This window comes from Saccoglossus kowalevskii, chromosome 1, assembly GCF_978046115.1.
Source record: "Saccoglossus kowalevskii chromosome 1, keSacKowa6.1, whole genome shotgun sequence".
Classification (NCBI taxonomy): Eukaryota; Metazoa; Hemichordata; class Enteropneusta; family Harrimaniidae; genus Saccoglossus; species Saccoglossus kowalevskii.
In genome coordinates, this window is record NC_140641.1 from 3,914,675 (window position 1) to 3,928,286 (window position 13,612).

Sequence of the window (13,612 nt, forward strand, 5' to 3'; positions counted from 1 at the left end):
ACCCACCCCTATCAACAACAAAAAGTGGGCGACCCCCTAACATATTTTAAAACATGCTGACCCCCCCTCCCCCCCCGAAAAACAAAGAAACATTAACAGTTTTGGCTCTGACATGATTACAAAATGTATGACGTGCATTGAAAATATCGTGGTTTGCCATAATTTTTAGTGTTTGCATTTAATAGACCAGTCACCTTAGGAGGGGAGGGGAAGCATAAAGCCAAAAAACGACTACAGAAAAGGCTGTAGGAAGTAGGGAAATCTATGCTGCTAAAGATAGTAAATAAAAACAAAGCTGTGGAGTACTCACTTGATAAACGCCCTTATAAGATAGAAAAAGAGGATTTGAATCTAGGCGGTTTGAAAACTAATTTGGATTTAATATATCTTTCATATCTTATAGACCAGGAAAGCTTTACACCTGAAGCAGTCTGTGCTTATGAAAACAAAGGACACTTTGATTTTTGTATAAATTTGTGTTGGATTTTGGTATTTTACAGAGCAAAATATGCATATTTAAATGTTAAAAAAACAAAAAAACTATTTATTTATATACATAAATCCATTTAACTTTTTTGATTTGCTGAACAAAAACTGTCACTGCTCTTTGTACTAATTGCTGTGTTTTTCCATCTCCAGCTACAATTGGATAAATCCAGTAAATACCTTATACAATGGTGACTTCAGACTTTAAATAAAATAATCTGATATCACATGGACTTGGGATGTGTTCAAAACTTAACTGTATAATTGCATGGGGCTCTACCGCATTGCATAATCTGTTAGTTATTTGTCAACTTCAACCCCAAAATATTTAGCCTATAACATTTTTTACATCAACACATTTATAGGCAATATGGGTAATAGTTATTATTAAGAACACATTTGTACGATTAACTTTTTAATCTATTGTTCTGAAATAAAATTTTAAAAAATATATGCATAAGCGCGTGTGTGAATTGTGGAAAACAGGGTGACCCCCCCCCCCATTCGCAAAATCAAAAACAGGGTAAACCCCCCTAGTGATCCACCCCCAGGCCGAAGTAACTGACCAATCCCTAACAACAGCATACGTCCTAGCAATAAAATAAAATGACTTCTAAGGACTGAATGTTTTTTTGCGAACTTTGTATACGGTGCCCGGTTTTAGTTATAAACCGACGTTAGCTTCACGTTCATGTCCTACCATGGCAACAGCCGAAAACATATTGCTAGTTTTTTTTAGTGGAGTGGATCGCCAACCGGCTTGTTTTCATTGGCAAAATCGTTCAGCAACATGTTTGGCATATTAGGTGTACATCACATGCAGTGTTCTCCCCAAAGCGTTTTAGCGTAGCGGGGCCGCTACTCCATTATTTATGCCGCTACTCTGAGAGATTGCCCGCTACTCTGTGGCATTTCCTGTTACTCTTTCTTTTAGCTTGTTAATACACGTGCGAATCTGTTAGTCAGCGTCATCAGCATCCGGTACTGTGAGCCAAATCAGGTGTGAATGGAAACATGTCAGTGATTACGCAAAGACAATGGACTAATACAGCTTCGTACTTCGACAATAAACACTTTCGCCCTATTTAATTGGGGTAATAGCGAGTATTTTCTCAGTAGCATATTTGGCTGGAAGAAGCAACGATGTCAAACAGCAGAAATATTACGTTGAAGTTCCGCGTAGAACGCCCTGCTGGGCCCCTGGTTGCGAGCGATAAACCCACCAGCAACGCGGTCACCGGTACCCCTGTCGGCAGTGGTACTAAACGTGTCCAAGATGATGTTACAACGAAAAGTGCAAAAAAATAAACTCTAGATTTAATGCACAATGGACAACAAAATATACGTGGCTGAGAGAAACATCCGATGGCAAAGGTAAAAAAAGTATTTATTTGTAGCGTTTTACTTGGAAGCGAGTTTGGACCTAGTTTAGTAAATTTTTGTATGGCTTCATTTTTTGCCGATCGTCGAAACATTTTTTTGGAAACGACCTTCTTTCTGGAAGTTCAAAAATTGTTGGCTACGATTTATCAAAGTAACTAATACTAGTATTGTGTTTTGAAATAGTTGGGTAAAGTTTATCGTGGCAATTTTTAAGTTTAGCGACTTTTCAAAATGGCGGCAATTTGTTTATTTTCGTGTTGATCGTGACGATATTTTTTAAATACAAGTATTGATTCGCTCCTATTTCTTATCTTTTAGGAATGCTGTGACACATATGTGGAAAATTCAACTTAAAAACATCCAGAAATAGTTCTTTGGTATGGAATTCTATGCCATGTATAACTATTACGAAATATGCTATCGATAAACACGCACACTCGGAGATGCACAAGAAGGCCATGTCATTTAATAGAAGTGGGAAGCAAAGAAAATCACGGCGTTCTCAAAAGCTGCAGATCACTGGGCTTCCATGAAAGTCCGAAGAATCAACATTACATAGAAATCACACAGCAGCAGATTCATTTAATCTTCTACATAAATTTGTTAAAAAATAAAGACACATTTTCATCCATGCAAGCCTGTCATTATTGTTTTCTTTATCTTCAGACAAATGCTAATGATATGTAAATTATATGCAAATTAGCCGCCACTCTGATACATTTTTCTGGGGAGAACACTGACATGAACTACTACGCTTGAGAGAACTTTTATGTATGTTGAATGAGTTTTATAAACCCCGAAGGGCTCTTGGAAGATCCACCCGCAGTAAAATTAGCGATTGCCATGGAGGCGCAACCATCAACATCAAAATCCCAGGAGGTTTCTGCTGGCGACGTTACCCAGTTCCAAATAAAGATCACCAACGCCAAATAAGCAACATTTTAACCGGTAATCAAGATTAATTCAATCCACGGCTAACAAGCAACATCACAAGTGAAGTTGTAGCGTGAAGCTCAGCCACTACTGCTGACAATGTAAGTCATGCTTGCGTGCCTTCACCATTGTATTCAAACGAATCACGTGGTGTGCCGTTCTCTTTCAAACCCGGGATTCGATCAATAGGGGAGTTTCAGTAAAAAAACACATTGCAAATCATGCAAATTCAACATTTTCAAACCAGTATACTAAAACAGAAATGCTCAGCGATGCAAAAGGATAGATGTTACTTTTCATTTTACACATCTCTGTTGATACAATCCCTCACATATTCTATTCCCAGTTATACCTGCGTAAATGGATTAGCCTCTTTTGATGTTGACATTCAGACTAAAATCACGTGACAGGCTGTTACAATTGGCTGTTGCATACACTTTTGCCAGTCTGGAAAATGTGTTTAGTTAGCTCTCATTCAAGTAACAATGCAGATTTCCCAGTGGGAGTGAAACTGTTCGACTCTGCCATTAAAAAATAGGGGTGTTTTGAGCAAAAAAACCAATAACCCTGGAGTGCACACAACACACTGAATTTCGGAACAAATCTTGCATTATTTACAGCAGCAGAATACCACAGAAATATCAGACGAAACATGGAAACACTATATATATGTATTTCGGCCTAAACCCTCTCTATTGCAATTCCAGGAATTACCCCCCATATGTGCAACCAATTTCCACCTTGGTACCACCCAAGCCTGAAAACAAAATCTTAATACCACGCTGAAGCTTTTGCTAATAAGATTTTCGATCTGCAGTTAACAGTTTCTAGCAAAAAGAATAGCTTGTATAAATCAAAGAAAGCTTAGAAAGAACTCCCATGTGCTGAGAGTATTGGAGACACATTAAATATAATTTGAAATTACTTAGCTGAAAACTAATTATGCAAATCAGAAAATTAATATGACCAGATTTGAGTGTAAAACTAATGAGGTCTGCGCAATGTAACAGAAAATCTATGTCTCCAAGTTTAATTGAAATGTGATTAGAACTAAAAAACCAAAAAAATTATGAATTATTATGCTTATTAGGGAATTAATATGAACAGATTTTTACCTCAAACTAATTAGGTTTGTACATTGTCCTAGAGCATCTTTGTACTAAGTTTCATTGAAATGGAATAATTATTACCGTGAAAACTCCAAAATTTCGACCCCTCTAAAAATTCGAACGCCTATTTATTTGCCGGGTTTCGGTGTTTTATTTACCTCCAAATTTTCGACTCCACTAAAAATTGCCGACTCATTCTTATTCGAAAATTGCGACCAGTTTTAGTTTTCCCCCAAACGAAAAAAAAAAACGATGTGAGCGTTCAAACGGGACCTTCCTCAAAGGCATGAATCCGGGTTTCTGATTGACTGAGAGATTTTTATTTTATTGGTAACGAAAATATATTCTAAATAAACGAAGTTTCAAATAAAAACGAACACAAAAATCTCGGCATGCTGCGTTTCTGAATTGTTGATTATTACTGTACTCAGTAGTGATTATAATAATGTACACAAAATAAATTTGTTGAATGGTTATGAAATACAAATAAAAGTCAACTTAGTTTCATCGTAAGCGAATGATTCCGGTCTCGTATAAACGTTTGATGCTGTAGGATATCCGCCATGTTCTCTTAGGTCAAATAGGTCAAATCGCTAATTAACCAATCAAAAAGCTGGATGATGCCAACGTGTTCAAATTACCATAGCTTATTTAAATAGATTGATGTTGTAGTACGATATTTTGGCTTGGATTTTGATGCGAAAACGGCATGATTTTTTTTAAATAAAAAAATTAGTTGTTTTTAAAAAATAAACTGGTCATCTGAAGAATAATTTAACATTGTTCACAGTGATAACAGCTCATTCTCGAAAGGAAGCTTACCCGCTCACGCTAGTCACGATAAAAATCATACACGTGTACTCTTGAATAGACAGACGTCAATGACTACGGTAAAACTTAGACTCTATTTTAGCCGGCAGGATTGATTGAAATGTCCGAAAAATTACGCCAAAATACACCTTAAAAGTCCCATTTTATTTTCTTAAATCCCATTTTATTTTTTAATCCAAGGGCGAATTTACGGCAGAATTTGGTCCCTCAAATAACGGACACGTGAGCTTTGATTCTAACCGGATACATTGCACTGGGTCGGGGAGATAGTTTGCTAAACTTCCATGCATCTTTTGTCCAATGGGTACCTGGACTTCGAACATTCGCAAGTTTTTCTAGGTAGTGCGAGACAGCTTTGTCTTTTGACCTATTAGTTTTGTGCTGACCTCTTCTCCGCGTCTTGATGTTTTGTTTTGCTTGTCATAATACTCACTGATTGATGACTTTGTTTAGATTTTGAGTTACAACTCGGCCACGACCTTTGCTTTTACCGTGAAACATGAGGAAGTTTACGTCAATTGACGGACATTGCATTTTTTAAAAACTAATGAAGCACACTGTCTATCATCCCCATTTTTTCATTTGCTGATTTCTATTCTGAAAAATTCGACCGTCCGAAAATGCACCTTAATTTTGACTCTAAAAACACGTCACATATCTAACACCAATTATTTAAAACCGGTCGAAATTTTGGAGTTTTTACGGTACTTTAGATATCAGTGTGAAAGCTTAAAATTGGTTAATTATGCAAATTAGGTAATTAATATGTACAGATTTTAACCCACAATTATTCAGGTCTGTCTATTGTCCTACAGCATCCATGTACATTCATTGATATGTGATGTATAGTACCTGAGATATCAGTGTGAAAGTTGGTTAATTATGCAAATTAGGTGATTAATATGCACAAATATTTACCGGAAACTAATTGGGTCTGCATAATTCTAGATTCATTGAAATGTGATGATTAGTACTTTAGATATCAGTAGAAAAGCTGAAAATCAATTATGCAAATTAGGTAATTAATATGCACAATTATTTACCCTAAAACTAATCAGGTCTCTGCATAGTCCTAAAGGATCTATGTACCAAGTTTCATTGAAATGCGATGATTAGTACTTGAGATACCCATGGAAAAGCTGAAAATTAACTAATTATGCAAATTAGGTGATTAATATGCACAAATATTTATCGAAAACAATCAATCTCTGCATAGTCCTTGAGTATGTATGTACCAAGTTTCATTGAAATGTAATGCTAACTACTTATATCAAATGCTGAAAATTAATTAATTATGCAAATTAGGTAATTAATATGTACTGATATTACCATAAAAACTATCAGGTCTGTGCAGTGTCGTATGACATCTATGTACCAAGTTTCATTGAAATGTGATGATTAGTACTTGAGATATCAGTGGAAAAACCGAAAATTGACTAATCATTATGCAAATTAGGTAATTAGTATCCACGGATTATTACCAAAAACTAATCAAAACCTAGCATGAGTTCAGAGCATCTATGTACCAAGTTTCATCAAAATCCAATGAGTGGTTGTTTAGATATCAGTGGAACAGTCATGGAACCACTAAAAAATAGCTAATTATCATGCAAATTAGGTAATTAATATGCACGGATTTTTACCAAAAATTAATCAAATCTGCGCATATGTTCAGAGCATCTATGTACCAAGTTTCATCAAAATCCAATGAGTGGTTCTTTAGATATCAGTGGAACAGTCATAGAACAGCTAAAAATTAGCTAATTATCATGCAAATTAGGTAATTAACGAGCATGGATTTTTACCAAAACCTAATCAAATCTGCGCATTGGCCCAGAGCATCTATGCACCAAGTTTCATCAAAAACCGATGTATGGTTCTTGAGATAGCAGTGGAACAGTCGGACACACATACACACATACATGTACACACACACACACATACACACATACACACATACACACACACAGACACACTAACTGCAAAGACTCCCATTTTGTGCTTCGCACATGGGAGTCAAAAATACATACTTGAAAGAATAATTTTCATTTGAATCGAAAGTTTGTTGATGTCTGCTTCGTTGAAAATAGCTATGACCTGGAAACAATTAATTTTACGGCAAGCACCCTGATACTATGTAAACGATGCTTTTGATTGGCCAAAGCCACGCACTGACGAGAAAAACAACCAATCGGTATATTTGATCCAAGAATAACACAAGTAAAGTTATTTCCTCCACTTATGATGTGAGTTGAAAGCATGGTCATTTTACCGGGGTTTTTAAATCGTGATTTAAAGAAAATTCAACTTTACATAGTGACATTTGTCAAAATATAAACATTTAAATATTTAATCAAGCATTCATCTGGGCTTCATGGTGATCGACGATGTCTGAGATGGTACGTCGGCTGCGCTGGTGGTTTACCGAACATGCAAGTGCATGGCTGCCTTTGTTCTGCTCGGCGGTGACGATGTTGCTGCTACAAGTCACTGCGTGAACTTGGTTTTAACCATAGACCATATGTTTTAACGAATAGTTTTACCGATGTTGATTTTATATATTTGACGTCACCCTGGCAGTAAAAAAAAGGGTACGATAATCCACTTTTCTATGCGTTACTGTCATGCTAAGTATGGTTTCACATTCACTAGTGTCGATTGCCACTGGGCCTCTTAAGTTGCCAACTCGTTAAGTTGAGTTTCACGCCTATTGTTTTTTTTAATTGGTGACACAACCCAGGCTTTGATTATCCGTCCTTTCAAACATTCTTTTGTCTTCCAGCGCGTTCGCTGCGTCATGGACAAAAACAATAGTGTCAGAAGGCAGCCATGTGTGCCGGTCGCTAATTCTGAGTGCCGGATGGCCACGTCCACCGCCGTCCAGCGTGGGGAGAACCCTGCATAATGTATGATGTTAGAATTAACACCTTTGGTTGAAATGATAACAGCTGTGTACCAAGTAAACAACTGGGCGACGGACCATGCAAATTACAGTACCCATGACGCATTGGTGCAATTGAAAATTAATGCACCAATGGGTAAATTTATTACTGATATCGGTAAAAGTTCCTTAAGGACCCCTTACCCAAAACTCCTATCCTAATCCTAACATCCCTCTCCCCTCCAGTGCCTCTTCCTCGTTTCAATTGTATATTCCCCTCTTCAGGTCACTTATAATTATTTTGAGTGGCATATTGAATTAGATCACAGTCCCTCTATGATAGAGAGACTGTGATTAGATTGTGCAGCATGGAGTGTTAGGATTAGGGTTAGGGGTGAGCAGAAGTCTTTCCAAATAATCTAGACATGGAGCGAGGCAACTGGTGCTTTAAATCAGTATGGTAACAGTAATCCATATTCAGTACAATCAGCCAACACAAAATTTGACAACAGTTAATTGGTTCTTAGTGCGATGACATTCTTATTACCACACTCGTCAATTTCATAATACGAACTTTGACTTTAACACTAATTTTAGTAAACATTGATATAGTTTGTTACCCATGGTCATATTACAGCATGGAGTCTACATGACGTCAGAAATTATTGAGAAGAAAATCAGAAATTAACGCGGTGCTACCCGGTAAGTAACTTTCATGTCCTTTCACGCAGAACAGCCCGACACGACAGTGCAGTTGTTATTGTGTGTGTATATTCTTACAAGAAATGTTTACATTGATTTCCGCGAAGTTTAAACTTCTAAAAAATAACATTCCACTATAATGTTTATATTTTGAATCAATCGTACCAACAAAATAAGTCAGACGATGTCGACAATTTACCTTGATCGCTTTGTTGATCAGCGTCATCTGGAGTAGGCGCCATCTTCGTGAATCAAAATTTGGCGCGAGATTCTCACGGAAAGTGCCGAAGTAGTACGACTATACACGAAAAGTTCAGGTTACTACAAGTAATTCAAAGGTACGATCGGTAGGAAATAGAAAGTACAAAATAACGCGGCACGTGATCTATGAAAAGATGTACCTAATTGTATTATGAACAAATCTGATAATAAAATTCATACCACTGGAATAGTTAAATTTAAAGCTGTTCATATACTAGTAGTTTAAATGTGAAAACATCAAAAATATTAACATCTTTGAAATGTATAAATGCAGATAAAAAACTATAGGTACAACTATAACAGTTTTCGTTTTACTTCACAAATGTGAACGTAACAAAAGAACGAACGGACACTGTTTTATTTTAATAAATGCACGTCGCATCCGATAGGGGTATCCCCTGTAAAAAATGTAATGGACCAGAGAACGTGCAGGTCAAAGGTAGCTTTTGTGTACACGTATAAAGTGGGAATCATCGGCAATCACGTCAGCTGTGACTGGAAACCGTGTCAGTGGAAATTATCTGAGGCAAGTTCATATTATTTACTGTATTTATATCATTTGGGATATATTTTCTCGTTTTCAGATTTGTTATCGCCGTTCTTGCGTTAATATAAGTCTCATTTTTATGACGGACGTGTGTTTTGGTGAAACGGTGGAAGTTGTTTACGTCGTAGCACCAGCGGCAGTACCGTACCGCACCGCACGATTTTCGACTGCCATTGTATTCAAATATCACCGGACGAGCTTTGAATAGAATAAATGTTATCGTTATTATGATTTATGGTAGTTAACAATTCGGATAAAATGTTTTTGCATTTAGAGCTAGTCCCATAATAATGAAATTCCAGTATTGAAATTAATTATTTAATCTGATTATTATGCATTATAGATGTGTTTACACTATCGGGGTAACTAAAACACCGTGGTACAATGGAACAGGTTTTTAGTTCTTGGTTTAGAGTTGTATTGTTATTAAACCAAGTCTATGGTTTTAATATAATAACTTTATAAAACTAAAACTATTTTATATAATATCAAACAATTATAAAACTTGATATCTTGTAGTACCATCATGTGTACATCACATCATATGACCATCTTATTTACATAACCAGCTTACACATAGGGGTCATTAAAAAGAAAACCTCTTTCATGTGATGGCAGGAGTTATTTTTGTACCCCCCATCCCTAACCCTAACTCTAACACTCACTCCCAGTTACCCAATTCAGGTAAAATGTTCTGACATTCCCAGTGGTTGAGTAATTAGTGGTTTTTGTGAACGTTTGATGTGTATTTCAATCAAACATAAGTTTAGAACTACATTTGATTGATGTGAGCAGATTGGGGTTGCTCTCAAACAGTCATGAGTTTGCTTCTTGTGAAATCTTCATCACATATCATAGGTTATGATAGTTGTATACTTATGTCCTTGGTATAGCTGAGAACCTCCACAATGCACATACTTGTCTTCAATCATGAAGTGATTCAAAGATCATGTTAACATGTACATTTGTTTATGCTGTCGATTGTCATAATTTAAATAGTTCAAGAAATGAGAAGCGATTGTCAGTAGCATAATTAATAGTTTAATATTTTTTGCTCCTATCTTCAAATCCTACCTAGAGTGTAAATAGCATACATTTAAGATCATAATTAATGAATATGAACATTGGATGATCAGATATACAATCCCTAATATGAAAAATTTTGCACCATTGTTACTTGTACATTGTTTTGGTAGCAATCTACTTTTTCTTTGCTTTATGTACATCATTGTGGTTGAGGTGGCAAAAGTCTGGCTTGCATGGTAATTTGGATGAATGCTCCTTACATGGCCAGCTGTAAAAAAAATTAAGAGTCCCATTTGTCACTCTGCTCAATGATGGGTTCCACCACAAAAAATATGATGAAGCAATTTCTGACAAATAATGCACTGCACTATGGGTAAAATTATTATTGATTGACAAAATATTGGTAAAAGTTACTTAAGGCGACCTCACCCAAAACCCTAATCCTAATACTCTCCCTCCTCTCCAGTGCCTCTCCCTCAATTTTAATTGTATATTTCTCTCTTCATGTCACTTATAAAATTAATTCCAGCTGAAATAAAGTATTTTACAGTACACATTGTACCACATACCTATCCACAGAGCTTAATCTGTCTGACCTTTTAACATACAGGTAACCATTTAGTAATTTTCACATGACTGCATGACTTCATAATACATTTTTATATTAATTTCTTACAAATAAATCTTAGTGATGTAAAATATTTTTCAACACCATGTATGGGATCCATATTAAATGCACATTACAGTGCAACAGTTGTTCCATTCTTCCTTTTGCCTGTCAAGGTCTATGAGACCACAAGGTTATCACTGTCTTTTGACCTTTGTCTGCATCAGCTGATGTGAATGGAGTGACGTATTTAATCTTTTTGTACCTTTTATCTCATCATTTCATTGTGTTAAAAATTGAATATTTTTACCCGAGTAAAAACATTTGAAATTCACTAAAATAATAAGAATAATAAATAAATAATGATAATAATAATAATAAATGTATTGCATCCTTGAAAATTCATTTCTCGTTTCACATATTTACTTTCACATTAAGATAAATCAGTTCAACAAGAGATGTCAAACTTTCAACCAAAATTAGAGATTAGATTTTTTTAATAATTTATTTGTGTATTTGTTTTTATACATATTTATTTATTTGTAAATTTTAAGTACATTCATTTTAGTTATTTTCAAAATATTGTCTTGTTAACAAAGATTCTTTATTGTTGCAAACACCCTTTGTAACATACTCTTTTTTTTACACAGGAACAATAAAGTTCATTCATTCATATTGGTTGACAGCAATAAAATGTTAGTTATAAAATACTGTAAAATAAAGACAAATTTCATTATTGCTATTTCTGATTTCAAATAATTATAATAATATATGAAATAAACTTGCTGCCATGTAATTAGTTGTCTATTTTGGTAATTATTGACATGTAACCTTCAACAGTTAAAGTCCTATTCAGTTAGTATTAATAGTTAATAGCTTATCTATTTCCATGGCAATTCAATTTATATATTTGAAAACAACTATTATTATTATCTGTTTGTTGCAATGTTGAAAAAAATAAATATCCCTCAAAATAAATAAAGCTGCTTACATTGGTGACAAAGTGTGTGCACTCAATCCAACACTAGCATGCATACTTCAAATATTGTGTTTTGCAAGATGTGTTAACAGCAGCTATCCAGTTTTTAGCTCCGCTGTCGACTTTGTCGAGCGGAGCTTATCATATGAGTGATTGTCCGTCGTCCGTGTCAATGTTTTACTTTTTCGACTTCTTCTTGAAAACTACAAGCCTGAATGCTTTAATACTTGGTGTATATGTACCTTGGGTAGACCTCTCTTAGGTTTGTTCATTTCATGTTGATATCTTCAATTCTCTAATTTTGGTGAATATTTTTGTCATTTTTGGTAAAAAGTGATATTTTCGACTTCTTGTTAAAAATCGCAAGTGCAATTGCTTTGATATTACATATATAGGTACTACATGTGGACCTCTCTCAGATTTGTTCATTTTGTAATGATATCTTTAATTCTCTAATTTTGGTGAATATTTTTGTAATTTTTGGTAAAAAGTGATATTTTCGACTTCTTGTTAAAAACCAATAGTTCAATTGCTTTGATATTACATATTTAGATACTACATGTAGACCTTTCTCAGATTTGTTCATTGCGTGATGGTATCTTCGATTCTATAATTTTGGTGAATATTTTTGTCATTTTTGGTAAAAAGTGATATTTTCGACTTCTTGTAAAAAACCAATAGTCTGATTGCTTTGATATTACATATATAGGTACTACATGTGGACCTCTCTCAGATTTATTCATTTTGTGATGGTATCTTCAATTCTCTAATTTTGGTGAATATTTTTGTAATTTTTGGTAAAAATTGATATTTTCGACTTGTTAAAAACCAAAAGTTCAATTGCTTTGATATTACTATATAGATACTACATGTAGACCTTTCTTAGATTTGTTCATTTCGTGATGATATCTTCAATTCTCTAATTTTGGTGAATATTTTGGTCATTTTTGGTAGAAAGTGATATTTTCGACTTCTTGTTAAAAACTGCAAGTCCGATTGCTTTGATACTATACATATTGTTCATTTTCTAATGATGTCTTCAGTTCTTTAATTGAAATGTGCATTGCTAACAGCGGAGCTATCTCAGCCGATAGGCTGCTTGTTTAAATTACTTTAAAATTATCATCCCTAAATAAGAACAGAAGATCAACAGCAAAATACCGGAAAGTAACATGGCAGTTGAATTACTAATGATAATTTAACAAATTATTATTAAATACTACTCATTATTTTTACAACTTTATTTGCATCCTTTATTGTATTTGCAATAGTTTGCACATGCCTATAACAGAAAAATTCATATTTTTATTGTTATGTAATTATGTGGTTTATATTGCAGACTAGATGTTTATCATTGAATACCAATAGATGTTTTAGATACACTCAACTGTTGCATCAGTTCTACCCGAATGACAGAAATGTCTGTGAAAATTCGCAGCAAGAGGAAAGCTACATCAGACTGTGATAATAACATTATTCCAGCAAAAGTCAGAAAAGTTAGAGAGGTGTGTTGTTATTTTGTATTAATATTATATGCAGCTATCTTAATGTGCTATATACTATACTTTTGATGAAGTACATGTAAGGGTATCTCAATGACATATCCCCCTCTGAAAGATTGACATTTCAACATTGTATTATTGTCACACGCAACGTAATATTACCGTAAGTGGTATAGTACAGGTGTGATGGTTCAAATACCAAAATAGCAACAGTAACATAAAGACTTCCCTGACGGCGATGATAACATACGAACACGGAGCCAACAGATGAGGTTTTAACTGATACTGGTATTATTATACTCTGCAAACATCAAGTACAATAACGCGGTAAAACTCCACTACTCCAATAACTAGATACTTAAACT

At 34.8% G+C, this 13,612-nt stretch overlaps 2 protein-coding genes across 2 annotated transcripts in view; one reads left to right on the top strand and one right to left on the bottom strand.

The window, feature by feature from the left end:
• LOC102802291 (DNA polymerase alpha catalytic subunit-like) overlaps positions 1–8,632 on the bottom strand; it is a 107,197-nt gene extending 98,565 nt beyond the window's left edge. The window contains exon 1 of the mRNA XM_085498422.1: positions 8,525–8,632. Coding sequence (XP_085354548.1) covers positions 8,525–8,567 — 43 coding nt within the window. The 5' untranslated portion in view covers positions 8,568–8,632. The remainder of the gene's footprint in view (positions 1–8,524) is intronic.
• A 404-nt stretch (positions 8,633–9,036) lies between these two features.
• LOC102801135 (choline-phosphate cytidylyltransferase B-like) overlaps positions 9,037–13,612 on the top strand; it is a 69,759-nt gene continuing 65,183 nt past the window's right edge. Inside the window, exons 1-2 of the mRNA XM_085498427.1 lie at positions 9,037–9,112; positions 13,085–13,250. Coding sequence (XP_085354553.1) covers positions 13,155–13,250 — 96 coding nt within the window. The 5' untranslated portion in view covers positions 9,037–9,112; positions 13,085–13,154. The remainder of the gene's footprint in view (positions 9,113–13,084; positions 13,251–13,612) is intronic.